The sequence below is a fragment of the Ornithorhynchus anatinus genome, chromosome 21, assembly GCF_004115215.2.
Source record: "Ornithorhynchus anatinus isolate Pmale09 chromosome 21, mOrnAna1.pri.v4, whole genome shotgun sequence".
Taxonomy (NCBI): Eukaryota; Metazoa; Chordata; class Mammalia; order Monotremata; family Ornithorhynchidae; genus Ornithorhynchus; species Ornithorhynchus anatinus.
In genome coordinates, this window is record NC_041748.1 from 2,375,485 (window position 1) to 2,402,199 (window position 26,715).

The window sequence follows — 26,715 nt, forward strand, 5'->3', positions numbered from 1 at the left end:
TAAGAGGAGGGGTGACTGGCCCAGGGTCACGCGGAAGAAAAAGGTTGAGGACCCGTCCCCCGGCTTCTCGAGACCCTCGGGCGGTGGCCCGGCCCCCTCCGCGACAAACACTAACTCGTCGCCGTCGGCTTGGAAGCCGTCCATCCCGCGGCCCCCTCCGACCTCCCCCGGCCGGTCGTCTAGTACGGTCCGGGCCGCAGGCTCGGCTCCTCGAACGCCAACCTTCCGGCTGGGCCTCGATGGGTCCCGGGTGGCCGCTGACCCCCGACCCCCGTCCCGCCTCACGGCCCCCAGACCGTCGCTCTCCCGGTCTTCGGAGCCTTACGGCGGGCCCGCCTCCTCCTCCTCCTCCTCCTCCGAGAAGCCTTCCCTGACCGCGCCCTCCTCTTCTCCCGCTCTCTTCCGCGTCTCTTCCTCCCCCGTCCCGGCCCCGCACCGCTCGCGTCCCCCTCCATCATTTCTTCATTTCTCTTCACCTCCGTCTCCCCCTCTAGACCGGCGGCTCCTTGCGGGCAGGCAACGCGTCAGTTTTATTGTCCTCTCCCAAGCGCTCAGTACAGTGCTCTACACACAGTGAGCGCTCAAGAAATACAACGGGATGAACGAATGAAAGGGGCGGAGCTGGGATGAAAACCCAGGTCCCCCGACACCCAGACCGGGGCTCCCTCCACTAGGCCACTTTGCTTCTCTAAGAGAAGTGAAGTGAGCGGCCCAAGGTCACACGGCAGACAGCGGGCACAGCCGGGATGAGAACCCAGGGCCTTCTGCCTCCCAGGCCCGGGCTCTACCTGCTACGCCAAGCTGCCCAAGAGAATAATAATGCTAATAATAATTATGACGGTAACTGTTAAGCGCTTACTGTGTGCCGAGCACCGGGGTAGACGAGAGCTAATCGGGTCGGACGCGGTCCCCATCCTCCCGTGGGGCTCCCGGTCTCCATCCCCATTTTCCAGAGGAGGGAACTGAGGCCCGGAGACGGGAAGTGACCGACCCAAGGTCACACAGCGGACAAGGGGCGGGCAACCCGGGTTCCTCGGACTCCCAGCCCCGGGCTCCACCCGCTAGGCCGCCCCGCTTCTTGAGCCCGGCTCCGCCCACCGTTGCCCGCTGATTGATTACGGATCAATTTTTTACCATCATCATCATCATCTCGGGAGGCGCCCAGCTTTAGTTCTCTTTCTTTCTTTACGAATCGTCCTTATTGAAGGCTTACTGCGTGGAGACCACTGGACTCGGCGCCCCCGAAACGGCCCCTTCCCATCACCCACCCCGCGGGAGACCCAAACTCCCAAAACTCGTCACCCCACCCCCAGCCCAGATCGATCAACGGTATTTATCGGGCGCTTCCTGGGGGCAGAGGGAAGGGGAGTGACCGGCCCGAGGTCACACGGCAGATGAGGGACGGAGTCGGGATGAGAACCCAGGTCCTTCTGACTCCCGGTTTTGCAAAAACCTCCCCCTTCCTGAAGGCTTCTTTCGGCCTTCCTGATTCAGATCCATCCATCCGTTAATGAGCATAAGCGCTGTGGTACTTGTTAAGCGCTTGCTATGTGCCAAGCACTGTACTAAGCGCTGGAGTGGATGCAAGCAAATCAGGTTGGACCAGGCCCTGTCCCGCGTGGGGCTCACGGTCTTCATCCCCATTTGACACGAGGGAACTGAGGCCCAGAGAAGAGACTTGCCCAGGGCCACCCGGCAGACAAGCGGGGGATACTTACTGGGCGCTTCCTGTGTGCGGAGCACCGGACCGAGCGCTCGGGAGAGTCCAACAACACATTATAACAGAGTTGGCGGTCACGTGAAGACGCTGCGGATCTCCCAGGCCCATTCCCCTCAAAAGTGGCTGCTGGGTGACCTTGGGCCAGTCACTTCCCTCCTCTGGACCTCAGTTCCCTCCTCTGGAAAATGGGGATGGAGACGGTCAGCCCCACGGGGGACCGGGGCCAACCGCATCGGCTCCGATCCACCCCAACGCTTACTACAGTGCCGGCCACATAGTGCTTAAATACCATGATGATGATAATAATAATAATAAGGAATCCCCACCAACAGCTTCCAGCTTTTCCTAACCCTCAAAGCCAACCTTCCCCCGTCAGCTCCTTCGGGGCGGGGAATGTGTCCGTTTACTACTGTATTGGACTCTCCCCAGCGCTTAGTACAGTGCTCTGCACGGGGGTATTTTTATTGCTCTTCCCGTCCGTCTTTCCCGCTCTAGACCATCAGCTCCTTGTGGGCAGGGAATGGGTCTGTTTTATTCTTCTACCGTCCTCTCCCAAGCGCTCGGTACCGTGCTCTGCACACAGTGTTTTTCTTTCTGTGAATGTCCATCTCGCTCTCTACACTCTCATCTCCTTGTGGGCGGGGAATGGGTCTCATACTGGACTCTCCCAAGCGCTTAGCCCAGTGCTCTGCACACAGTACATTCATTTCCCTTCATGTCCGCCTCCTCCCTAGACCGTCAGCTCCTCGTGGGCAGGGAATGTGTCCGTTTACTGCTGTACTGGACGGTCCCGAGTGCTGAGCCCAGTGCTCTGCACACGGTCTGTTGATTATTTCTCTTCGTGTCCGTCTTGCCCGTAGACCGTCAGCTCCTCGTGGGCAGGGAATGTGTCCATTTACTGCTGTACTGGACGCTCCCAAGTGCTGAGCCCAGTGCTCTGCACACGGTCTGTTGATTTCTCTTCGTGTCCGTCTCCCCTGTAGCCCGTCAGCTCCTTCTGGGCGGGGAAGGTGTTAGTTTACCGTTATATTGGACGCTCCCAAGTGCTTAGCCCAGTGCTCTGCACACGGTCTATTGATTTTTCTTCATGTCCATCTTGCCCGTAGCCCGTCAGCTCCTTATGGGTGGGGAATGTGTCCATTTATTGTTGTACTGGACGCTCCCAGGTGTTTAGCCCAGTGCTCTGCACACGGTATACTGAATTCTCTTCATGGGTGCCTCTCCCTCTAGATCGTCAGCCCCTTGTGGGCAGGGAAGGTGTGGGTTTACTGCTGTACTGGACGCTCCCCAGTGCTCAGCACCCAGCAAGTGTCCAATAAGTAACTGGCCGGCTGGCTTCCCCCGCCTTCTGCCTCTGTATAAGACGCCCCCCGCTCCCCCCAGGTCCGGGAGCCCCCCGGGGGGGCTTGGGGAGGGGGAGGGGCTGCCCAGGGACAGTCCTTTGGGCCTGGGGCAGACGCAGCACGTGGGCTCTCCTCCCGCCCCGCCCCCCGGCTGCCGTGTGACCTTGGGCCGGTCCTTTCCCTTCTCTGGGCCTCAGTTTCCTCCTCTGCCAAATGGGCTTCCAGCCCCGCCGCGCTGCGGCCTCCGGCTCCTCCCGGAGCCCCCGCTGACCTCTCCCCACTGCTTACTACAGTGTCTGATGCCCCCTCGGCGCCGCACAAATAACACCGTCGTCGTCGTCGTCATCATCATCATCATCATCATCATCATCCCCCGGTGCTCCCGTCCGCAGCGGCCGGCGCAGTGTCCGCACTTCCCCCGGCCGGGGAGCAACAGAAACCAACTGCCCCGCCCTTCCTCTCCCCTCAGTGTTCAGCACAGTGTTGGGTGATCACCCTTCCCGCCCCCCCCCCCGGCCCCGCCCCTCCCCCCCCTCAGGCGTCCCCGGAGCGGGGGAGGGGGCAGAAATGCGGGGTCCCCGGCGCCCCCTCCGCCCCTACCTGTGCCGACGGCCGCGCTTCTCTCCCCTCACCACCTCCTCCTCCTCCTCCCCTTCCTCCTCCTCCTCCTCCTCGTCGTCGCCCGGTCTCCTCACACAGACAATATGGCGGCGCCGTCGTCGGGAGGGAGGGAGGAGGGCGCGCGCCAGGCGGCCGGGCCCGCGCACGCAAGCGGACACGCGCACGCAGGCCGCGGCCCGGGCGGGGCTCGCCCGCCCCAGGCCCCCACAGCGAGGCTGCGGCCTCCGCGCCCGGAAGCGGAAACCCCGCCCGCTCGCGGCCGGGGCGCTTCCGGCGCCGCCTGGGGACGGAGGGTGGGAGCCGCCATGTTGGGTGAGACTAACGGGCGCCACACCCCCCCCCCGCCGCGCCGGCCCTGACCCCGAAAGCAGCGAGGCCACACGACAGAAATAAGAGTTTAGAAATCAGGCGGGGGATCTGTTGGGGAGCCTCTGGGAGGAGGGAAAAGAAAAAGACGCGGGGACGGGAACGGGATTCCCCCCCTTTCCGGCCTCCGACTTGGTTTGGCCCGGACTAAGATGGCGGCGGCTGAAGTTGCTCCCCTCCCCCTCCCCGCGCGCTCCCTTCAGTGGCTGAATCTCCATCCGGACTGCAAGTCCCCCGCCCGCCATGGCGCATGCGCGACTCGCCGACCTTCGCGGGGCCTCCTGGGAGTTGTAGTCCTCGGGCCGCCGCTCGAGATGAATAACGACTGTGGTCATTTTTAAGCGCTTACTGTGTGACAAGCACTGTACTAGACGCTGGGGTGGATCCAACCCATCGGGTTGGACACAATCCCTGTCCCCCCCCCCCCCCCCCCGCCTCATCCCCATTTTACAGAGGAGGGAACTGAGGCCCAGGGAACAGTAATAATAATGATGGTATTTCTGAAGCTCCTACTACATTATAATAATAATGTTGGTATTTGTTAAGCGCTTACTATGTGCAGAGCACTGTTCTAAGCGCTGGGGGAGATACAGGGTCATCAGGTTGTCCCACGTGAGGTTCACAGTCTTCATCCCCATTTGACAGATGAGGGAACTGAGGCCCAGAGAAGTGAAGTGACTTGCCCACAGTCACACAGCTGACAAGTGGCAGAGCGGGGATAATAATGTTGGTATTGGTTAAGCGCTTACTATGTGCAGAGCATTGTTCTAAGCGATGAGGTAGATACAGGGTCATCAGGTTGTCCCACGTGAGGGTCACAGTTAACCCCCATTTTACAGATGAGGTAACTGAGGCACAGTGAAGTGACTCGCCGGCAGTCACACAGCTGACAAGTGGCAGAGCCTGGAATCGAACCCATGACCTCTGACTCCGAAGCCCTGGCTCTTTCCACTTAGCCACGCTGGCGATTCAAACCCATGACCGCTGACTCCCAAGCCCCGCCTCTTTCCACTGAGCCACGCTGCTTCTCTGATTATTAGGGTATTTGTTAAACACTTTCTACGTGCCAAGCACTGTTTGAAGCACTGAGGGAGATACAAGGTGATCAGGTTGTCCCACGTGGGGCTCCCATTCTTCATCCCCATTTTACAGATGGGAGAACCGAGGCCCAGTGAAGTGACTGGACGTGGAGGAGCCGGAAGGAGAACCGAGTTGCTCCTGACTCCCAGGCCCGGGCTCTAACCACTAGGCCGTGCTGCTTCGGGGGTCAGGGGTCGGGAGTCGGGGGGGGGGAATCATGTGCTGCTTCTCCTCCTCCCCTCCAATCCCCAGCTCCAAGCTCTTCGTGGGGGCGCCTTGCTTCCGCCTCAGCCTCCTGGGGGCTTCGCTCCGTCCAAAAAGTCATGGGGCGGACTCCAGCGGACTCTCCCGACCATTCAATTCAATAGTATAGTCCAGTGCTCCGCACACAGTAAGCGCTCAAGAAATACGACTGAATCAATTTTGCATCCCTCCCCCAGTGCAGTTCTTGGCCTGCAGTAAGCACTCACAAATACAGCGTGCTCAGTGGAAAGAGCACGGGCTTTGGAGTTAGAGGTGATGGGTTCGAATCCCGGCTCTGCCACTTTTCAGCTGTGTGACTGTGGGCAAGTCACTTCACTTCTCTGTGCCGCAGTTCCCGCATCTGTAAAATGGGGATGAAGACTGTGAGCCCCACGTGGGACCACCTGATTCCCCTGTCTACCCCGGCGCTTAGAACAGTGCTCTGCACATAGTAAGCGCTTAACAAATACCAACATTATTAAATACTAGACTGTGAGCCCGCTGTGGGCAGAGATTGTCTCTCCTTGTTGCTGAATTGTCCTTTCCAAGCGCTTAGTACAGTGCTCGGCACCCAGTAAGCGCTCAATAAATAGATCGAATGATTGAATGAATGAATGAAAGCCGTTGTAGTTCCATCTTCCCCCACGGGGTGGCGCTCCCGGGCCGGGGTCCTCAACCTTTGGCCGACCCGTCGGTCAATCGTATTTACTGAGCGCTCCCCGTGTGCTGAGCACTGTACTAAGCGCTTGGGAGACTCGAGTACCACACTAAACGGACCCATTCCCTGCCCACAAGGAGCTGACAGTCTGGGGGAGGGAGACAGACACGAAGAGCGATAAAGCAATTCCGGATAGAGTCCAGGCCTGGGAGTCCCCAGCACCTGAGTTTTAATCTTGACTCTGCCCCTTGTCTGCTGGGTGACCTTGAGCGAGTCGCTTCCCTCCTCTGGGCCTCAGTTCCTCCATCTGGAAAATGGGGATTCTCCCCGTCACCCCGGAAGGGTCCCTGAATCAGCCCCCTCCTTTCCTCTCCTCCCAGCCGTCGACCCCCGGCCCACGTCCTGCCTCTGGCCTGGAATTACCTCCCTCCTCACAGCCGCCAAACTAGCCCTCTCCCCCCTTCAAAGCCCTACTGAGAGCTCACCTCCTCCAGGAGGCCTTCCCAGACTGAGCCCCCCCTTTCCCTCTGCTCCTCCTCACCTCCCCATCGCCCCGACTCCCTCCCTCTGCTCTATCCCCCCGGTCCCCGCTCCACAGCACTCGGTCCATCTCTATAATTCTATATCTGTTAATCCCTGTTCACTTGTTTTGACTTGCACATATCTATAATTCTATTAATTTATATTGAGGCCTTTGACCTCTTTCGACATCTGTCTCCCCCTCTCTAGACCGTAAGCCCTGTGTGGGCAGGGATTGTCTCTCTTTATTGGTAAATTGTACTTTCCAGGAGCTTAGTTCAGTGCTCTGCACACAGTAAGCACTCAATATATACAATCTGATGAATGAATGAATTCTCCCACTCCCTTCCTCGTCGCCCCGACTGGCTCCCTTTCTTCCTCCCCCCCCCCCCCCCCCCCCCCGGCCGTCCCAGCCCTGCATCGCTCACGTCCACCTCCCCTCATTTATTCAATTCTGCACGAAGCACTTGGGAATTTACCATACAACAATGACGAGTGACGGATACATTCCCTTCCCACCACTTGTATCTCTCCCGGCGCTTAGTACGGTGCCTGGCACATAGTAAGCGCTTAACAAATGCCATTAAAAAAAAAAAAACAACCCAAAAACAAACAACAAAAAAATGCTTGTTGGAGTGAGAGCACTGTGTTACGTGGGAAAGAATCCACGGAGGAGAAAAAGTCTCAGGAGACCGACCCCCAGGAGTTTCCAAATTTAAGAAGTCTTTTTTCGGGGGGAGGGCAGTGGGTGAGAGACAGAAGAGGAAAGACAAAATGATGAAAGTCGGAAACTATGAGACGAGGAGAAAGATTTGTACGCGGAGAGCACGAGGTGGGTAGAGGCAGATAATAATAATAATAATAATAATGGTATTTGTTAGTAATAATGACGATATTTGTTAAGCGCTTACTATGTGCCGAGCACCGTTCTAAGCACTGGGATAGATATAAGTTTATAAAGTTGTCCCATGAGGAGCTCACGGTTTTCATCCCCATTTTACAGATGAGGTCACTGAGGCACAGAGAAGTGAAGTGACTTGCCCAATATCACACAGTTGAACGACGGCGGAGCCGGATCAGAACCCACGACCTCTGGCTCCCAAGCCCGGCCTCTTTCCGCTAAGCCACGCTGCTTCTCTACAAGTACTTACTATGTGCCAGGCACTGTTCTAAGCGCTAGGGGAGATACACGGTCATCGAGTTGACCACAGTCCCTGTCATTCGTTCATTCGTTCAATCGTATTTATTGAGCGTTTACTGTGTGCAGAGCACTGGACTAAGCGCTTGGAAAGTACAATTCGGCAACAGAGAGAGACAGTCCCTGCCCGCAATGGGATGACGGTCTAGAATGGGGGAGACGGGTATCAAAACAAGTCGGCAGGCATCGATAGCATCGACAGAAAAATAGAATTAGAGATCTAGACACATCATTAATAAAATAGAGGAATAAATAATATATAGAAATATGCGCAAGTGCTGTGGGGAGGGGAAGGGAGAAGAGCAGAGGGAGGGAGAAGGGGGAGTGGGGAGGGGAGGAGGAGTGGAGGGAAAAGAAGGGCTCAGTCTGGGAAGGCCTCCCGGAGGAGGTGAGCTCTCAGCAGGGCTTGGAATAGGGGAAGAGAGTTAGTTTGGCGGAGGTGAGGAGGGAGGGCGTTCCAGGACCACAGGAGGACGTGGCCCAGGGGTCGACGGCGGGACAGGCGAGACCGAGGGACGGTGAGGAGGTGAGCGGCACCAGAGGAGCCCACTTGGGGCTCACGGTCTCCATCCCCATTTGACAGATGAGGAAACGGAGGCCCAGAGGAGGGAGGTGACCGGCCCAAGGTCACCCGGCAGACGGGCGGGGGGGCCGGGCCGGTCACTCGCACCCCTTGTGGATAATAATAATAATGTTGGTATTTGTTAAGCGCTTACTGTGTGCCGAGCACTGTTCTAAGCGCTGGGGTGGACATAGGGGAATCAGGTTGTCCCACGTGGGGCTCACAGTCTTAATCCCCATTTTACAGATGAGGGAACTGAGGCACAGAGAAGTGAAGTGACTCGCCCACAGTCACACGGCCGACAAGTGGCAGAGCTGGGATTCGAACTCATGAGCCCTGACTCCAAAGCCCGTGCTCTTTCCACTGAGCCACACCGCTTCTAATCAAAGGCAGAGGTCACCACGACGGCCGCCGCCTCGGCCCCGGCTTTCAGACGGACCGGCCCCTAATATCCGACTCCCTGCGCTCCAGACACCGTCGAGAGTTCTCACCGGGAGCCTACTGTGTGCAGGGCACTGTACTGAGCGCCTGGGAGAGTCCGACACAATAGACCTGGGATTCCGAAGGTACAGTGCTCCGTGCACAGTGAGCGCTCCATCGGTACCTATCGGAGAAGCCCGGGTGGAGCCCAGGCCTGGGAGTCAGAAGGCCCCGGGTTCTCATCCCGGCTCCGCCCCTCGTCTGCAGGGTGACCTCGGGCCGCTCGCTTCGCTTCTCCGGGCCTCAGTTCCCTCATCTGTCGAATGGGGACGGAGAAGGTGAGCCCCACGGGGGACGGGGACCGGGTCCGGCCCGATTGGCTTGGATCGGCCCCAGCGCTTACTACGGTGCCCGGCACGTTAGTCAGCGCTTAACGAATCCCATAGTCATCATTATTATTAACACGGACGGATGGATGGACGGACTGGACGCGTGACCTTGGGCGAGTCGGTCGACTGGAGCAAAGGGGCTCCCCTCCATTGCGTCTGGGTGTGCGGCGGGGTGGAGGTTTAGGGGGAGGCGGTTCCCAGGAGCTTATCTGTCCCGGGGAGGGCGAGGGTCAGCGGCCTCGACCCCCACCCCCTCCCCGGCCCGGCCCGCCCTCTGGCTGCCCCCGCTCGGCCTTCCTGCTATTGTTTGGCCGCCCGGGGTCATCGAGGAAACTCGGCTTCGCGGCCGGGAGGCCCTAGGGACGGTCGGCCCTCTTCCCCCCATTGTCACGCCGGGGCCTAAAAATAGCCGGCCACGGGGGCCGAGGGGGGGAGGTGGGTCCGGCCCCGGAGACCTTCCCAAAGAAGATGGAGACGAGACCCCCCCCCCCCAGCCAGGAGGGGACGAGCGTAGCCCCCCTCACCCTCCGAGGGTCCATCCATCCGTCGGTGCTATTTATCCAGCGCTTACTGTGTGCGGAGCACTGGACGGAGCGCTTGGGAGAGTCCACTCCGACAGAATTGGTGGACACGTTCCCTGCCCACGGTAATAATAATAATAACAATGGTATTCATTAAGCGCTTACTACGTGCCAGGCACCGTGCTAACCGCTAAAGCGGAGACTGGCGAATCGGACCGGACGCGGTCCCCGTAATGACGGGGATGGAGACCGCGAGCCCCATGTGGGACGGGGACTGCGTCCAACCTGACTTGCTCGTATCCACCCCGGAGCTTAGTACAAAGTAGGTGTTTAACAAATATCATCGTTGTGATTATCCACCCATCCACGATGACAATAATAATAATAATGGTATCTGTTAAGCGCTTACTGGGTGCCAAGTGCCGTTCTAAAGGGCGGGGTGGGTATAAGGTTATGGGGTTGTCTCACGTGGGGCTCCCGGGCCCGGGCTCTACCGGCCGGACCACGCCGCTTCAGAGTCAAACCCTAATCTGTAAATACCGATAAGATTAAGAACATGAATAATGATAATATTTAAGCGTGCCCAGCCGATGTTTCCCTTCCCCTCTAGACTTTCGGCTTGTTGTGAGCAGGGAATGTGTCTTTTTATTGTTCTATTGGACTGTTATTGCGTTGTTATATTGTGAGAAGCGGCACGGCCCAGTGGGTAGAGCCCGGGCCTGGGAGCCCTTAGGACCTGGGTTCTCAATCCCCCCGCTGCCATTCGTCTGCTGGGTGACCTCGGGCGAGTCACTTCACTCCTCTGTGCCTCAGTTCCCTCATCTGGAAAACGGGGATGGAGACTGTGAGCCCCAGGTGGGACAGGGACCGGGTCCAACCTGACTAAATGATATCTCCCCCAGTGCTCTGCTCGGGACAGAGTAAGCGCTTAACGAGTACTATTGTTATTATTATTGCTCTGCACACCGTGAACTCTCGCTCAATACTCTCGGAGAAGTGAAATGACTCACCCAAGGTTACCAGCAGCCAAGGGGCGGAGCCGGGACGAGAACCCAGGTCCTCCCGACTCCCAGGCCGGGGCTCTATCCCCCGCTAGGCCCCGCAGCTCCTCTAAGAGAAAAAGAAGTGACTCACCCCAGGTCACCGGGCAGCCAAGGGGAGGAGCCGGGATTAGAACCCAGGTCCTGCCGACTCCCAGGCCCGGGCTCTACCCGCTAGGCCCCGCTGCCGCTCTAAGAGAGCAGAAGTGACTCACCCCAGGTCACCCGGCAGCCAAGGGGAGGAGCCGGGATCGGAACCCAGGTCCTCCCGACTCCCGGGCCCGGGTGCTTTCCGCCGGGCCTCGCCGCCTCTCCCCCAACCTCCCCACCCGGGGCATCTAGGGGGATTTTATCTCTGAGAAACAGACCTCACGGCCCCTCCGGGCCTCCCCTCCCGGCCTCCCCCCGCAGCCCGGACGGCCCTCCCCGGGACCCCAGAGGCCTCTGGGAAAACAGTACCATGGCTAAGGCAGGGATCCCCCCGAGACCCGGGGACAAATCCTCCCCTCCCCGTCCTCATTCTCCCCCTGCCCGGTGCCGGACGGAGAATCCGTCTCTGTTTTCACGGGGGGGGGGGGGCTCGGGTGACCTTGAGCGTCGAGGGTTTCTTCGGGGGGTCGGGGGACACGGGGGCGGGGCGGGGTTCCCCAGGGGCCGGCGCTGGCCCGGCCGGTGGGATGCGGGCCAGGGATGGCTGGGTTTTACCTTTAGAATTCTCTTCTCCCGTCGACTCCCGGCTAAATAGAAATATTACAAGCTTCCCCTTTGTCGGGGGGCTGACGCAGACGGTCTCCGGCTGGGCATTGTCTCATTGTTTTCGGAGGGAAGCTCAGGTCGGAAATTAACCTGGGGCTCAATCAGAGGAGAGGAGACCCTCTAGGCCAGGCCGGGGAAGGGGAGGAGGGGCACGGGGACAGAGAGACGGAGGGAGAGGAAGATGGGCAAGCCCGTCGTTGGACGTGGTACATTCCGAGCGCTCGGTACAGTGCCCCGCGCGGAGTAAGCGCTCCATTGATACCGTCGAATGAATGAATGACTGTGGGGGCGAGAAACGGGGGGAGCCGGCCGGAGCAAGGGGGAAAGGCGTTGGGTCGGACCGGCGTATTTACCGAGGGCCTACCGCGTGCGGAGCACTGGGCCGAGCGCCTGGGAGAGTCCAACGCAACGCTGAACAGACCCGTTCCCTGCCCACAGCGCGCTGACGGCCTGGAGGGGCAGAGGGACGTTAATAGAAATGACTGTATTGCGGGCAGAGGGCTGGGCTGAGCGTCGGGCAGAGTCCGGCAGAGCAATGAACAGACCCATTCCCCGCCCACGGCGAGCTGATGGTCTAGAGGGCGAGGGCAGACGTCCATAGAAATCGATATACGGTGTGCAGGGCCCTGGGCTGAGCGCTTGGGAGCTTCAGATACAGTGAGTAGACACAATCCTTGCCCTTAGGGAGCAGGGATAGGAAGGAATCATTTCTAGACTGTCAACTCCCTGGGGGCGTGATCACTATCCCCCCCTTTCAAAGCCTTCTGGCGGGCCCACCTCCTCCTCCCAGAAGCCTTCCCTGACCGTACCCTCCCGACCTCTTCTCCCGCTCCCTTCCGCGTGGCCCCGACCGGCTCCCTCTCTTCTTCCCTCCGTCCCGGCCCCGCACGGCTCACGTCCCCCTTCCCTCGTTTCTTCATTTCTCTTCACCTCCGTCTCCCCCTCTAGACCGGCAGCTCTCTGTGGACAGGGTATGTGTCTCTTTACTGTTCTACTGGACTCTCCCAAGCGCTCAGTACAGCACGGTGCACACAGTAAGCACCTCTAGACCGTCCGCTCCTTGTGGGCAGGGAATGTGTCTGTTCTGCTTGTACTATTGGACTCTCTCCAGCGCTCGGTTCAGTGGCCCACACGCAGTAAGAGCTCAACAACTACGCCGGGATGAATGCCTACCTACGATTAAATACTACTAATAATAATGATGGCATTTGCTAAGCGCTTACTATGTGCCGAGCACCGTTCTAAGCGCCGGGGAGGATACAAGGCGATCGGGTCGTCCCCCGTGGGGCTCACGGTCTTCATCCTCATTTCACAGATGAGGGAACTGAGGCCCAGAGAAGCGAAGGGACTTGCCCAAAGTCACACAGCTGACAAGCGCCTGATCCGGGATTTGAACCCATGACTTCTGACTCCCAAGCCCGGCCTCTCTCCACTGATAAACGAGGGAGCTCCCTGCAAGCGGGGACCCGGGGTCGAATCGCCGTCCTCTCCCGAGCTCCCAGCGCAGCGCTCCTCACGGAGCGGGCCCTCGACACGTCCCGCCGCCGGCCGGCCGGGGCCCGGAGGGAAAGGAGAGGCAGGTGCTCCCGGAATACCGGGAAGGGGCCAGAGGCCAAAATCCGCCCCCCAAACTATAAAAAGATCGTTTCCAAACACGCGTCCGTAAGAGAAAATGAAAAAAAACAACCAAGAGCCGGGAGAGGAGGCTCAGCAGCTGCACGTCCCCCCCGGTTCCCAAGTGATGTCAGGCCGGGACCCCCGCCAGACCCCCCGCCCCCCCCCCCCACCGTCCCGCTGACCCTCCCGAAGGGGTCGGCGCCGACTCTTTTCCCTTCCTGAGATTTGGGGGCGCGGGGAGGGGGTCTCCTTCCCGTCTCAGAGAATCCATCCCCGGGCGTCCGGGGGTCCCCCGGGGGTGACGGCGAGGAGGCGCCGTCCCCCGGGTGGGGACGGGAGGGGGACGGGCCCGAAAAGACACGCCGTCCCGCTCAGCAACTGGCCTCGGGGTGGACTGTCTTAACTCCTCAGCTGCTAGGGAGCTGGGGTCACGATAATCATAACGATGGTATTTGTTCGACGCTTACTCTTTGCCGAGCGCCGTCCTAAGCGCCGGGGTAGGTACGAGGCCATCGGGTTGTCCCGCAGTGGGGCTCACGTCTTCATCCCCATTTTACGGATGAGGTGACCGGGACAGAGAGAAGGGAAGTGGCTTGGCCCAGGTCACGCAGCAGACGGGTGGCGGAGCCGGGATTAGAACCCACGTCCCCTGACTCTCGGGCGCTGCTTCTCATGACTGGCTGACTGAAGGTGTGGGAGGTGGTGGAGGGGCAGGCGATGGAGGTAATAATAATATTAATAATGATAACAGTGGTATTCGTTAAGCACTTACCATGTGCCAGGCACCGTCCTGGGGGAGACGCAAGCTCATCGGGTTGGACCCGGTCCCCGTCCCCGTGGGGCTCCCAGTCTCCATCCCCGTTTGACAGAAGAGGGAATTGAGGCCTAGGGAAGGAAAGTGACTCACCCAACGTTACACAGCAGCCAAGGGGCAGAGTTGGAATCAGAACCCGGGTCCTTCCGACTCCCGGGCCCGGGCTCTACCCACTAGGCCGCGCCGCTTCTTGGAGGTGGTGGAGGTTTGTGTGTGTGTGTGTGTGTGTGTGTGTGTGTGTGTGTGTCTCCTCTCTCTCCTCTCCCTCCCAACTTTTTCCCTCCTGGCGCTTTTTCCTCCCGTGTTATCGAGGCGAGTATTTTTATCTCTCCATGTCTGTCCCTCTCACTTTTCCCAGCGCAGAAAAGCCATTCTATTTCCGTCTCTCCCCGAACCTCGGCTGCACCTCGCCGCGGTCGGGGACGGGGTGGGGGGACCCTCCCCCCGCCCCTTCCCATGCTCAGGGAACATTTGGGGAGGGGGGAGCGTTTAATTAATGAATCAATCATGGTATTTGTGAAGCGCTTAATATGTGCCAGGCCCTGTCCTAAGCCCCGGGGTAGATACAAGGTCATCAGGTTGTCATTCATTCAATAGTATTTACTGAGCGCTTACTATGTGCAGAGCACTGTACTAAGCGCTTGGAATGTACAATTCGGCAACAGTGAGAGTCCATCCCTGCCCGGTGACGGGCTCACGGTCTAAACGGGGGAGACAGACGGCAGAGCGAAACAGAACGAAACCAAAACAAGACAACATCGCCAAGATAAGTAGAATCGAGGGGATGTACATCTCATTAACAAAATAAATAGGCTAATAAATAATATATACAGATAATATAGACAGATGAGTCCCCCGTGGGGCTCACGGTCTTCACCCCCATTTTACGGAGGAGGAAACCGAAGCCCCAGGGAAGTAAAGTGACCGGCCCAAGGTCACACAGCAGGCAGGGGGTGGAGCCGGGATGAGAACCCGGCTCCCCTGACTCCCAAGCCGGGGCTCTACCCACTGAGCCACACCGCCTCTCGTGTTTCCAGCCGAAGAAGCGGGGCGGCCTAGCGGGAACGACCCAGGCCTCTGGAACCTATGCGTCCACTCTGCTTACTGAGTAGTAATAATAATAATGATAATGATTAGGTTCAGTCCTGGGTCCCCTTCTCTTGTCCCTCCGCCCCCGCCCCCTGGGAGAACTCCTCGTTCCCTCCCACCGCTCCCACCCCCACCTCCACGCGGACGATTCCCAAATCTCCCTTTCCGGCCCTGGTCTCTCTCCTTCCCCGCCGCCTCCCATCCCCTCCTGCCTCCGGGACGTCTCTGCTCGGAGGTCCTCCCGTCCCCTCCAATTTAAAGCGTCCAAAACAGAGCTCCTCGCCTTCCCGCCCGAACCCCGTCCTCCCCCGGACTTTCCCGTGGCCGTGGCCGCGGCCGCCGTCCCGCCCGTCTCCCGGGGCCCGGATCTCGGCCTTCTCCTCCACTCCTCTCTCTCGTCGATCCGTCGCTGAAACCCGAGGGTCCCACCTTCACGACCTGGCTACGATCCGCCCTCTCCTCTCCACCCAAACGGCTCCCACGTCAATCCAAGCGCTCGACCTCTCCCGCCCGACTGACCGTATCGGCCTCCTCGCCGACCTCCCGGCCTCCGCTCTCTCCCCGCTCCGGCCCGGACTTCACTCCGCTGCCCGCATCATTTTTCTACAGAAAAGTTGAGGACACGTCCCCCCACTTCTCAGGACCCTCCGGCGCATCAATCACAAACACAAAAGTCTTTGTGTTTAAAGGCGTCCATCCCGGGCCCCCTCCGACCTCACCTCGCTGCTCTCCTTCTGCAGCCCGGCCCGCTCGGGAGCGTCCGATACAACGCTAAACGGACCCGTTCCCTGCCCACGAGGAGCGGACGGTCTAGAGGGGGAGACGGACGTGACTAGAAATCGATTCACTGTGTGCGGAGCACCGTGCTAAGCGCTTGGGAGCGTCCAATGCGATAGTAATGCAATGAGAATCCAATGCAGTGAGAGGCAGCGTGGCTCAGTGGAAAGAGCACGGGCTTGGGAGTCAGAGGTCATGAGTTCGAATCCCAGCTCTGCCACTCGTCAGCTGTGTGACTGTGGGCGAGTCGCTTAACTTCTCTGTGCCTCATTTACCTCATCTGTAAAATGGGGATTAACTGTGAGCCTCACGTAGGACAACCTGATTACCTGTATCTACCTCAGCGCTTAGAACGGTGCTCGGCACATAGTAAGCGCTAAACAAATATCAACATTATTATTAGTAGTAGTAGTAGACGGACACATCCCCTGCCCACAACGAGCTGACGGCGCAGAGGGGGTGACCGAGTGTCGAAACCCTATTTTACAGAGGGGGAAAGAGGCCCAGAGAAGCGAAGCGACTTGCCCGAGGTCTCACGGCAGACCAGGGGCGTCAGTCGACGGTATCTACTGAGCGTTCCTGTGTGCGGAGCACCGGGCCGAGCGCTTGGGAGAGCCCAATCCAGCCCTCGACGGACCCGTCCCCCGCCCGCAACGAGGCGACGGTGGAGAGGCGGAGTCCGGCCGGCCGTTGCCCGTTTTCCAGAGGAGGAGAGGGGAGGAGGCCCGGAGAAGCGAGGCCGCCGGGCCGAGGTCCCGCGGCCCCGGGCCCGCTGAGAAGCCAGGTGGCCCCGGCTCCCACGGCGGGGGCCGCGGCTCCGCCGAGTCCCAGCCCGCCCCCCGCCCCCCGCTGTGGGATCCGGGGAGCTCCTCGCCTCCTCGGAATCTGGTCCAGATTAGATACGGCCAGGACTCACCCCCCTCCCCACCCCCACGCCGCTCCCAGAGGGGGGTCGATCGCACAGCTGCACCGGACCAGACGGCCCATAAATCACATGGGGGGGGCGGCGGGGGGGGGAGGGTCTCAGGGCCCGGGACGGGAGAGGGATGACCTGACCCGGGAGGTTGATGATGATGATAATGATGATGGCATTTGTTAAGCGCTTACTTTGCGGCAGGCACCGAACCCAGCGCTGGGGGAGTTACGAGCTCATGACGACGGTGATGGTATTTGTTAAGTGCTTACTAGGTGCCGAGCACCGTTCTAAGCGCCGGGGGAGATGTAAGCTCGTAATAACGACGACGGCGTTCTGGGGCGGGCACCGTACCGAGTGCCGGGGGAGATATAAGCTCATAAAGATAACGATGATGGCATCTGTTAAGCGCTTACTCTGTGGCGGGCACTGTCCCGAGCACTGGGGGAGACAGAAGCTCATAATGACGGTATCTGTTAGGCGCCTACCATGGGGCGGGCACTATACTAAGCGCTGGGGTGGACACGAGCAAATCGGGTCGGACACGGTCCCTGTTTTACGGAGGAGGGAACTGAGGCTCAGAGAAGGGAAGTGACCCGGCCGAGGACACACGGCAGACGGGGGGCAGAGCCGGGAGAACCGAGGGGCTTCCGAGTCCCGGGCCCGGGCTCGACCCGCTAGACGGCGCCGCTCCACTACGGGACGGGAAGACCCCGAGGGGAGGGGTCTCTCGGGCCTGACCTCGCCCCCCCCCCCCCCCCCCCGACGCTGGCCCCTTCCGGAGGGGTCAGGGGTCACTCGACGTGGGGTCATTTTAAGGATAAGGGGAGAGAGGCACCCCGCCCCTTCGATCATTCATTTAATGGTATTTATGAGTGCTTATTTTGTGTAGAGCACTGGACCCAACGCTCGGATGAAGACGACTTCAGAAAGGAGGTATTTGTTAAGCGCTTGCTGTGTGCTAAGCGCTGGGGGAGACAGCAGACGATCGGGCTGGGCACAGTCCCCCGGCTCTCTGGGGGAGGGAGAACGGGGATTGAGACCCCATTTGGCAGAAGAGGAAACTGAGGCACAGAGAGGCGAAGACCGGAAGCTCTAGGTTGGCAGCTCGTCTTGCGCAGGGAATGTGTTTGTTGTCGTGAACTCTCCCAAGCACTTGGCACAGTGCTCTGCACACGGCAAGTGCTCAATAAATACGGCTGAATGAATGAACGTGAAGGATCTGGTCCGAGGTGACCCGGCGGCGGGCAAGAGGCAGAGCTGGGATGAGAATATTAACAATAATCGCGGTATCTGTTAAGCGCTTAGTATGGGCCGGGCTCCGTACTGAGCGTTGGGTGGATACAAGTAAATCGGGTCGGAAACGGTCCCTGTGCCCCGGGGGGCTGCCAAGCTCCATCCCCATTTGACAGAGGAGGGAACTGAGGCCCAGAGAAGTGACTGGCCCGAGGCCACGCAGCAGACAATGGGTGGATCTGGGATTAGAACCCAGGCCCGGGGTCTCTCCACTCCACCACGGTGCGGTTGGCAGACACGATCCCCGTTCTCAAGGAGCTGGGCATCTGTCCGTCGGCGGTATTTACTAAGCGCCTGTGCGCAGGGCGCTTGGGAGGGTCCAATCCGGTTGCCAGGCCCGCTCCCCGCCCTCAAGCTCCCGATCTCTGTCAATCGATAATAACTGTATTTGTTTGGCGCTTACCATGCGCCGGGCACCGTACTGAGCGCCGGGGCGGATACGACCCGATCGGGTTGGACCCAGACCCCGTCCCCCGTGGGGCTCGCGGTCTCCATCCCCTCTGACAGAGGAGGAAACTGAGGCCCGGAGAAGGGAAGTGACCGGCCCAAAGTCACGCAGGAGGCGAGAGGTGGTGCCGGGATTAGAATCCAGGTCCTTCTGGCTCCCGCTCCCGGGCCGGATGGCGCTGCTTCTCAGAAACGCTTCTCGGATTCGCTCTATCCACCAGGCCACGCTGCCTCCCCATACTTACTGAGCGCCGGGGGGAGAGTCCGCTAGGGTGGGCGGACGCCCCGCAGGAATCAGACGCCGGCGTCAAAAATAACTTTTATTTCTCATCTGCTACATAGAAAACCCGTCCGCCCGCCCGCCCGTCCGATAAATCTCAGTCCTCGTGTCGCTCAGTACAGCGGCGCCGGCCGCCCCCTCGGCTGGCGGGGGGCCGGAGGCCATGCCGGGGGGCGGGGGACCCTTCCCCGCCCCGCGGAGCCGGTTCCGGCGCGGGGGACGTCTCATCCAGCGGCCCCCGCCTCGTCTCCGCGGGGGCGCCGAGCCCCGCGCCGAGCACCCAGTGTCTTGAACGTCGCCGCCGTCGGGGGGGGGTGGGGGTCGGGGGGCTCATCTTCGCGGTCCGCGGTGGGGGTGGGCTCCTCTGGCCTTGAAGCAGCCGCCGGAGGGGTCTCGACGCCCGCCCTGCCGGGGGGGACACGACAACAACCGACAGGTCAATCCCGGGGGACCGCCGCGGGGCGAGCACCGGGGCCGGCTCCCGGGGAGCACCCGCTACGGGGCCCGGACCCTCGAGTGGTATCATAAGAATAATAACGATGACGGTATTTGTTGAGCGCTTACTATGTGCCCTGCACCGTTCTAAGCAGCTCGTATCAGGCGGCCCCCCGTGGGGTCACCGTCTCCATCCCCCTTTGACAGGTGAAGTCACTGAGGCGCAGACAAGTCAAGTGACTGGCCCAAGGCCACACGGCAGACAAGAGGAGAAGCAGCGTGGCTCAGTGGAAAGAGCCCGGGCTTGGGAGAGTCAGGTCATGGGTTCTAATCTCGGCTCTGCCGCTCGCCAGCTGTGTGACTTTGGGCAAGTCACTTCACTTCTCTGTGGCTCAGTTCCCGCGTCTGTAAAATGGGGATTAAAACCGTGAGCCCCACGTGGGACAACCTGATTACCTTGTATCTCCCCGGCGCTTAGAACGGCGCTTAACAAATACCATTATTATTATTATTATTATTAAGAGGCGGAGGCGGGATGGGAACCCACGTCCTCTGACTCCCAAGCCCGGGCTCCTGTCACTGGGCCGCACTGCTTCTCTGTTAAGCGCTCGTTGCGCGCCAGCCCCTGTACTGAGCGCCGGGGTGGACCCAGGTCGATCGGGTTGGACACCGTCCCTGTCCCACGTGAGGTTCACGGCGTCCACCCCCATTTTGCAGAGGAGGGGACTGAGGCCCGGAGAAGTGAAATGACCGGGCCGAGGTCTCCCCGCGGATGAGGGGCAGAGCCGGGATGAGAACCCAGGGCCTTCTGATTCCCCTACACGCTCAGTCCCGCTGCTTTGGGTGCGTCAACCTGTACCACGCACCGAGCCCCCGCCAGGCGCACGGCGCTGTACTAAGCACTTGGGAGAGGCCGATCCAGGCAGCAGATACGATCCCTGCCCTCAAGGAGCTGACAGTCCACTGGACGCTCCTAAGCGCTGGGAACAGCGCTCGGCACACGGTAGAGCTAGCGGCCAAGATCCCTGCCCTCAAGGAGCCGACAGTCTACTGTGGGCAGAGGGCTGTGCCGAGCGCTTGGGAGAGGGCAGCGAGACAGAAAAAAGCCGACCTCTTCCCGGCCCACGTCGAGCTAGAGCCCTGCACGGATTCGAGGGGCCCGGGAGGATCTAGGTGATGCTGAAAGTGCTTGGCACGGCGCTCTGCCCACCGGTACCGAGCAATAAAAACCCCCGGTGGATTCATTCATTCGATAGTATTTATTGAGCGCTTACTGTGTGCAGAGCACCGTACTAAGCGCCTGGAACGGACAATTCGGCAACAGATAGAGACCGTCCCTGCCCGACGACGGGCTCACGGTCTAAACGGGGGAGACAGACAGCAAAGCAGAAGAGAACAAAACAAAAACAAGACATCACCAAGATAAACAGAATCGAGGAGATGTACACCTCGTTAACAAAATAAACAGGGCAATAAATATCATTGGAGAGAGGAGTCGGAAGGTCGTGGGTTCTAATTCCGACTCCGTCTCTCGGCTGCTGGGTGACCTCGGGCCACTCATTTCACTTTTCTGGACCTCAGTTCCCTCATCCGGAATATGGGGACGACGTGACGTGATCCCCACGTGGGGCGGGGGCTGGGCCCAACCCGATTTGCTTGGGTCCACCCCGGCGCTTAGTTCAGAGCCTGCCACATAGTAAGCACATAACGAATACCATTATTTATCATTATGAATCATCATCACGGTCTAGGGCAGAAGTCTACCAACTCTGAAAATCGGACACCCCCAAGCGCGTAGTACAGTGCTCTGTATTCTTTAGATACCACTGATCGATCGATCGATTCTCCCCATTTTGCAGATTTGCCAACGGAGGCCCTGGAAGGTTGAAGGGGTCTCTCCCGCGGTCACGCCGCAGGCCAGCCGGGGCGTCCGAAGGTCACGGTGGAGGGATGCCGTACTGAGCGCCGGGAAAAGGGTGAGACGGAGACCCCGTTCCTTGCTCACAAGGGGCTTCCGCTCTAATGTTCTTAGTAATAGTCTCGGTATTTATGGAGCGCCCAGTGGGTTCGGGGTACTGCGCTGAGCGCTTGGGGAAAAAGTACGAGGCGGAGAAGGGGTCCCACGAGGAGTCTGGTAGCAGCCGTGCCATGACCTGAGCACTCACTGGGGACTGTCCTAGGTGCACTGTCCTAGGCAGATGGAAAATACAATAACGAGCGATAGTTCTTAGGCGCTCGGTACGTGCCGGGCCCCGTACCGAATGCCGGGTAGACACCAGTTAATCAGGTCGGACACAGTCCCGGTCCCGCACGGGGCCGAGCGTCTATAGGGGAGGGAGGACGAGAATTCAATCCCCACTGTACAGGTGGGCCGGGGACCGGGTTCATGCTGATGGGCTCGGAGCTCGCCCAGCGCTCAGCACACAGTGAGCGCTTGGCAGATGCCACAGGGGCCGCCCGCACGGCCGACGGAAGATCCGGACAAGGGAGCGAGGCCTAGCGGGTAGAGCCCGGGCCTGGGAGGCAGAGGGACCCGGGTTCTCGTCCCGGCTCCGCCCCTCGTCCGCCGGGCGACCTCGGGCCGCTCACTTCACCGCTCCGGGCTTCCGTTCCCTCCTCTGGAAAATGAGGATGAAGCCCGGGAGCCCCACGGGGGACGGGGACTGGGTCCAACCCGATTAGTCCGTCTCTCTCCTGGCGCTTAAAACAGTGCTTGGCACATAGTGAACGCGTAACAGCTCGACCGGCCTCTCCGCCGGCCCCGCGGCCCTAGAGTCGCCGTCCGAGCTGTGGTCACGGGATGTACCGAGCGCCCGGCGACTCTGTCCCGAACCCCAGGGAGAACGCGCCGTCAACCGACGGCTGTGGAGTTGGAGTCGCTGTTCTGGTTGATAAGAATGTTAATCGTATACTATAATATTGATAATGATGACCACGGCGGTATCTGTTAAGCGCTTACTTTGTGGTAGGCACTGTTCTAAGCGCTGGGGTGGATCTGAGCAAATGGGGTTGGACCCAGTCCCCGTCCCCCGTGGGGCTCCCGGTCTCCATCCCCACTTTTCAGAGGAGGGAACCGAGGTCCAGAGAAGCGAAGTGACCCGCCCTAGGTCGCACAGCGGACGAGGGGCAGAGCCGGGATGAGGACCCGGGTCCTTCCGACTCCCAGGCCCCGGGCTCTGCCTGCGAGGCCACGCTGCTCAGGATGTACCGAGCGCCTAGCGACTCGGGCCTGAACCCCAGAGGGAGGAGGAGGGCTCACCGTCAACCTACGGGCATGGAGGCGGAGTCTCTCGGTCCACTGTATTTATCTAAGTGCTGGGGAGAGGACAATAGAATGTTAGACCCATTCCCTGCCCACAGGGGGAGATGGACGTTTGTAGAAACGAGTTGCTGTTTTCTGGTTGCAGGATGAGAATGTACTGAGCACCTAGGGATTCCGTCCTAACCCCCAGGGGGTTGTCGCCGTCGACCATCGGTCGTGGAGTGGCCATCGCCGTTCAGGTGGTAGTGAGGGGACGTACCGAGCGCCCGCGGAGCACGATGTGACAACGATCTATGCGCTAAGCGCCGGGGGAGACACGAGATCATCCGGTCCCACCCTGGGCTCGCGATCCGAGGAACGGGGACAACGGGCCCCGAAACCCCATTCTACAGAGGACGAGACGGAGGCCGAGTGACTCGCCCGAGGTCACGCGGCAGAACACTGGGGAGGGGACATGCAAGTGACCGCATCCCCACTGGTCTCCTGGGGGCGGTCACCCGGGCGCCCCCCGCCCACCATCAACACCACTCGAGCGCTGCCTCAGTTTCTCCTCGAGGGCAGGGATCGTGTCTCCCACCTCTACCGGATCGAACTCTCGCAGGCGTTCAGTACGGTGCCCTGCCCACACTAAATGTTCGATCGATACCAGTGATCGATTGGGAGGGTGTCTTCCATCTCTATTAGACTGAACTCTCCCGGGTGCTCGGTATAGTCTCCTGCTCACGGTGAGTGCTCAACAAAAACCATCAACTGATGGAGATCGTGTCTCCCAACTCTACTGGACTCTCCCAGGCACTCGGTACGGTGCTCTGCCCAAGTGAAGGCTCAATTAAACACCTTCGATTAAGAGCCTTATCTCCCAGCTCTCCTGGACTGGACCCTCCCAGGCGCTCAGTACGGCGCTCTGCCTACGGTCAGGACTCAAACACCAGCAACTGACCGAGATCGCATCTGTGTAGACTGGACTCTCCCAGGTGCTCAGCACAGTGCTCTGCGCACGGTGGACGCTCAATAAATACCGGCGGTTGATCGGCTGTCCCATCTCTGGGATGCCAGGGGTGCGACGTGGAGCTTACAGGGAGCGGGGTGAGCACCGTACCAGGTGCTTAGCACCACAACGGTCAGGCTCCCCCGTCTCCCCGGCGGACGGGACGGAGACTGAGCCGCCCTGCCTCTCCCCAGTGCTCGGCACAGCGCGGGCGCTTAAACGCCATCCTTTCGGACCGGTGGTGGGAGGGGTTTAGGCTATCCGATGCGCACTTACTAGCACTGTGGCCCAATGGTTAGGGCCCGGGGCCCAATGGTTAGGGCCCGGGGCCCAGGGTCTCCTCCCGGCTCGGCTCGGCTCCGCCGGGTGACCTCGGGCCGATCGCTTCACCCCTCCGGGCCTCAGTTCCCTCCTCTGTCCAACGGGGACGGAGACCGCGAGCCCCACAATAATGTTGGTATTTGTTAAGCGCTTACTATGTGCCGAGCACTGTTCTAAGCGCTGGGGTAGACATAGGGGAATCGGGTTGTCCCACGTGGGGCTCACAGTCTTCATCCCCATTTTACAGATGAGGGAACTGAGGCCCAGAGAAGTGAAGTGACTCGCCCACAGTCACACAGCCGACAAGTGGCAGAGCTGGGATTCGAACTCATGAGCCCTGACTCCAAAGCCCATGCTCTTTCCACTGAGCCACGCTGCTTCACAAGGGACGGGGACCGGGTCCGACCCGATCAGCTCGCCTCCACCCCGGCGCTCGGTACAGCGGCCGGCACAGAGTAAGCGCTTACCAAATCCCACGACGATCACGTCACTGCCGGGCGCCCGGGAGAGGAGAGGAGCTCATCGGGTCGGACGGGGAGGGAATCCCCATTTTACGGAGGGGGAAAGCGAGGCCCGGAGGAGGGGAGCGACCGGCCCAAGGCGGCGCGGCAGACAGGTGTCGGAGCCGGGCCGCGAGGTTCCTTCCGCTGGGCCGGACCCGCTTCTCCCTACGGTCTGCTCTCTGACCTCTTCCAAGCGCCCAGCCCGGGGCTCCCCTGCACGGGATGGACGCTCAATAAATACCCTCCGAGGGGCGGGTCGGTGGACGGTCGGGAGCCAGGGCCGCGGCTGCTGCCTTCGTCCCTCCTCCTCCTCCTCCTCCGAGCGGGACAGCGGAGGGGAGGGAGGGAGAGAGGGAGAGAGGGAGAGAGGTGTCCATCCGTCTGTCTGACCGTGTCCCCCCGCCCGTCCCCAGTTTGTTACAGGGTCGGGGGGCGGAATGGGCAGGAGGGAAGATGAGAGAGACACAGAGACAGACAGACAGAGACAGGAGGGGACCCCAGAGAGAGACAGTTGGGGGGGAACCCAGAGAAAAGGGGGGGAGATGGGGGGGCCTGCAGACACAGAGGGGACTGCAGAGATAAGGGGAGACCCCAGAGAGAGAAAGAAGGGGCCTGCAGCGAGAGAGAGACAGAGCTAGGGGGAGATCCCAGAAAGAAATAAAGGGACTCCCCAGAGAGATAGGAGGGCACCCCAGGCAGAGATAAAGGGACCCCCCCCCCCGAGAGATAAACTGACCACCACGCCTGGGGGGGGGACTGCGGAGAGAGACAGGGGGAGACTTCAGAGAGAAAGAGATAGGAGGGACCCCAGAGAGAGAGAGTTGGGGGGCAGGGAGAGATGGGGGGGCCCCAGAGAGAGATAAGGAGAGACTCTAGAGAGAGGCAGAGTTGCAGAGAGAGATGGGGGGATCCCAGAGAGAGACAGGGAGAGAGAGAGACAGGGGAGACCCCGGAGAGAAGGAGATGGGGAGATCGCAGAGAGATAGGAGAGACTCCAGACAGAGATGGGGGGGGTTTTGCAGAGAGAGGAGCGACCCCAGAGATGGGGGGGTTGCGGAGATGACAGGAGAGACCCCGGAGATGGGGGGGACCCCAGAGAGCGTCGGGGGGGAGGCGGGCGAGAGGCGGGGTGCGACTCACGGCTCTGCGCTGGTCGCTGAGGCAGAAGGTGCAGATGGCGCGGGGCCCGCGGAGGGCGCGCCCGCAGGGCGGGGGGGCGGGGCCCGGGGGTCCCGGCGGCGTCGGCGTCGGCGGCGGCGGGCGCGCGTGGAGGAGGAGCACGTTGGCCAGGTGCGCGATGTAGCCGGCGGCCAGCCGCAGCGTCTCCACCTTGGACAGGCGGCGGTCCTCGGGCTCGGTGGGGATGAGCATGCGCAGCGCCGAGAAGGCCGTGTTGACGCTCTGGGTCCGGTCCCGCTCGCGCGCGTTGGCCGCCTGGCGCTGCGGACCCCGCACCCCGGGCCCGCCCCGGGCCCCGCCCCCGCCCCGGGCCCCGCCCGCGGCCCGCCGTCCGACCCGTCGCCGTCGCCGTCGCTGCGGGCGTCGCCGTCGTCGTCGTCGTCGTCGCTGTCGGGGGTCCGGTAGGACACGTGCGCCGACGCCGCCCGCAGCACGGCGAAGGCCATGGGCGCCGGGGCCCGCGCGCGCGCACCTCCGCGCAGGCGCGCCCGCCGCCCACGCCCCGCGCGCTCTGAGGCGGCCCGCGCCCCGCGCGCCCTTTTCTAGGCCGCGAGGGGCGCGCGGGGGGAGGGGGCGGGGCGGCGCCCGGCGGCGGCCAATGGCGGCGCGGCGGGGCCCCCGAGCCGCCCAATGGGAGGGCGCCGCTCGGCCTCGCGCCCCCGGCCGGCCGCCCCGACGACCCGGAGCCGGGATCGCCGGCCGCGGAGCCCGGAGCGCGGAGCCCGGAGCCCGGAGCCCGGAGCCCGGAGCCCGGAGCCCGGAGCCCGGAGCCCCTCCTTCCCTTCCGACGCCTTTTGCGTCGACCTCTCCTTACCCCCTCTCTTTTCCTTGCCATTTTCCCTTTCAGTTTCTTTCTTTTGACTGGATTCTTCTTTTGAACTTTTTCTCTTTTTCACCGATGTGTCTTTTGACTCTCTCTTCTTTTCGATTTTTCTTTGGACTCTATTTTTCTTTTCCATTTAATTTAGGGGTCCTTTGACCTGATTTTTCTTTTCCATCCTTTTGCATTCGTTTCTTTTTACTTTGTTTTCGTTGGGATTTTTTCCTTTCGATCTATATCTCCTTGTCCTTTCCTTTTAATTCATCTTTTTCCTTTTTAATTAATTCATTTCTTTTTCTTTAATTAATCCATCTTCCTTTCTTTTTAATTCCTCTTTTTCCTTTTCATTCAGCCTTCTTTTTCCTTTTAATTCATCTTCTTTCCTTTCTTTTAAATTCATCTTTTCACTTTATTTTTAATTTATGTTTCTTTTCACCTATTCTTTTTAATTTAGTTTTCATTTTACTTTTCCTCCTTTCTAATTTACCTTTTTACTTGATTTTTCTTTGCACTTTTTTCAATTTTCTTTTTTTCTCTT

General features: G+C 60.3%; 1 protein-coding gene across 1 annotated transcript; it reads right to left on the reverse strand.

Annotated features, from left to right (window-relative positions):
- Positions 1 to 18,696: 18,696 nt before the first annotated feature.
- Positions 18,697 to 25,803, reverse strand: TCF15 (transcription factor 15). Its single transcript, XM_029049567.1, has 3 exons — positions 25,768 to 25,803; positions 25,319 to 25,711; positions 18,697 to 19,074 (listed from the first exon to the last, which is right to left on the reverse strand). The coding sequence occupies exons 1-3, from the start codon at positions 25,801 to 25,803 to the stop codon at positions 19,000 to 19,002; spliced, it is 504 nt and encodes a 167-aa protein (XP_028905400.1). The 3' UTR covers positions 18,697 to 18,999.
- Between the last annotated feature and the right edge of the window lie 912 nt (positions 25,804 to 26,715).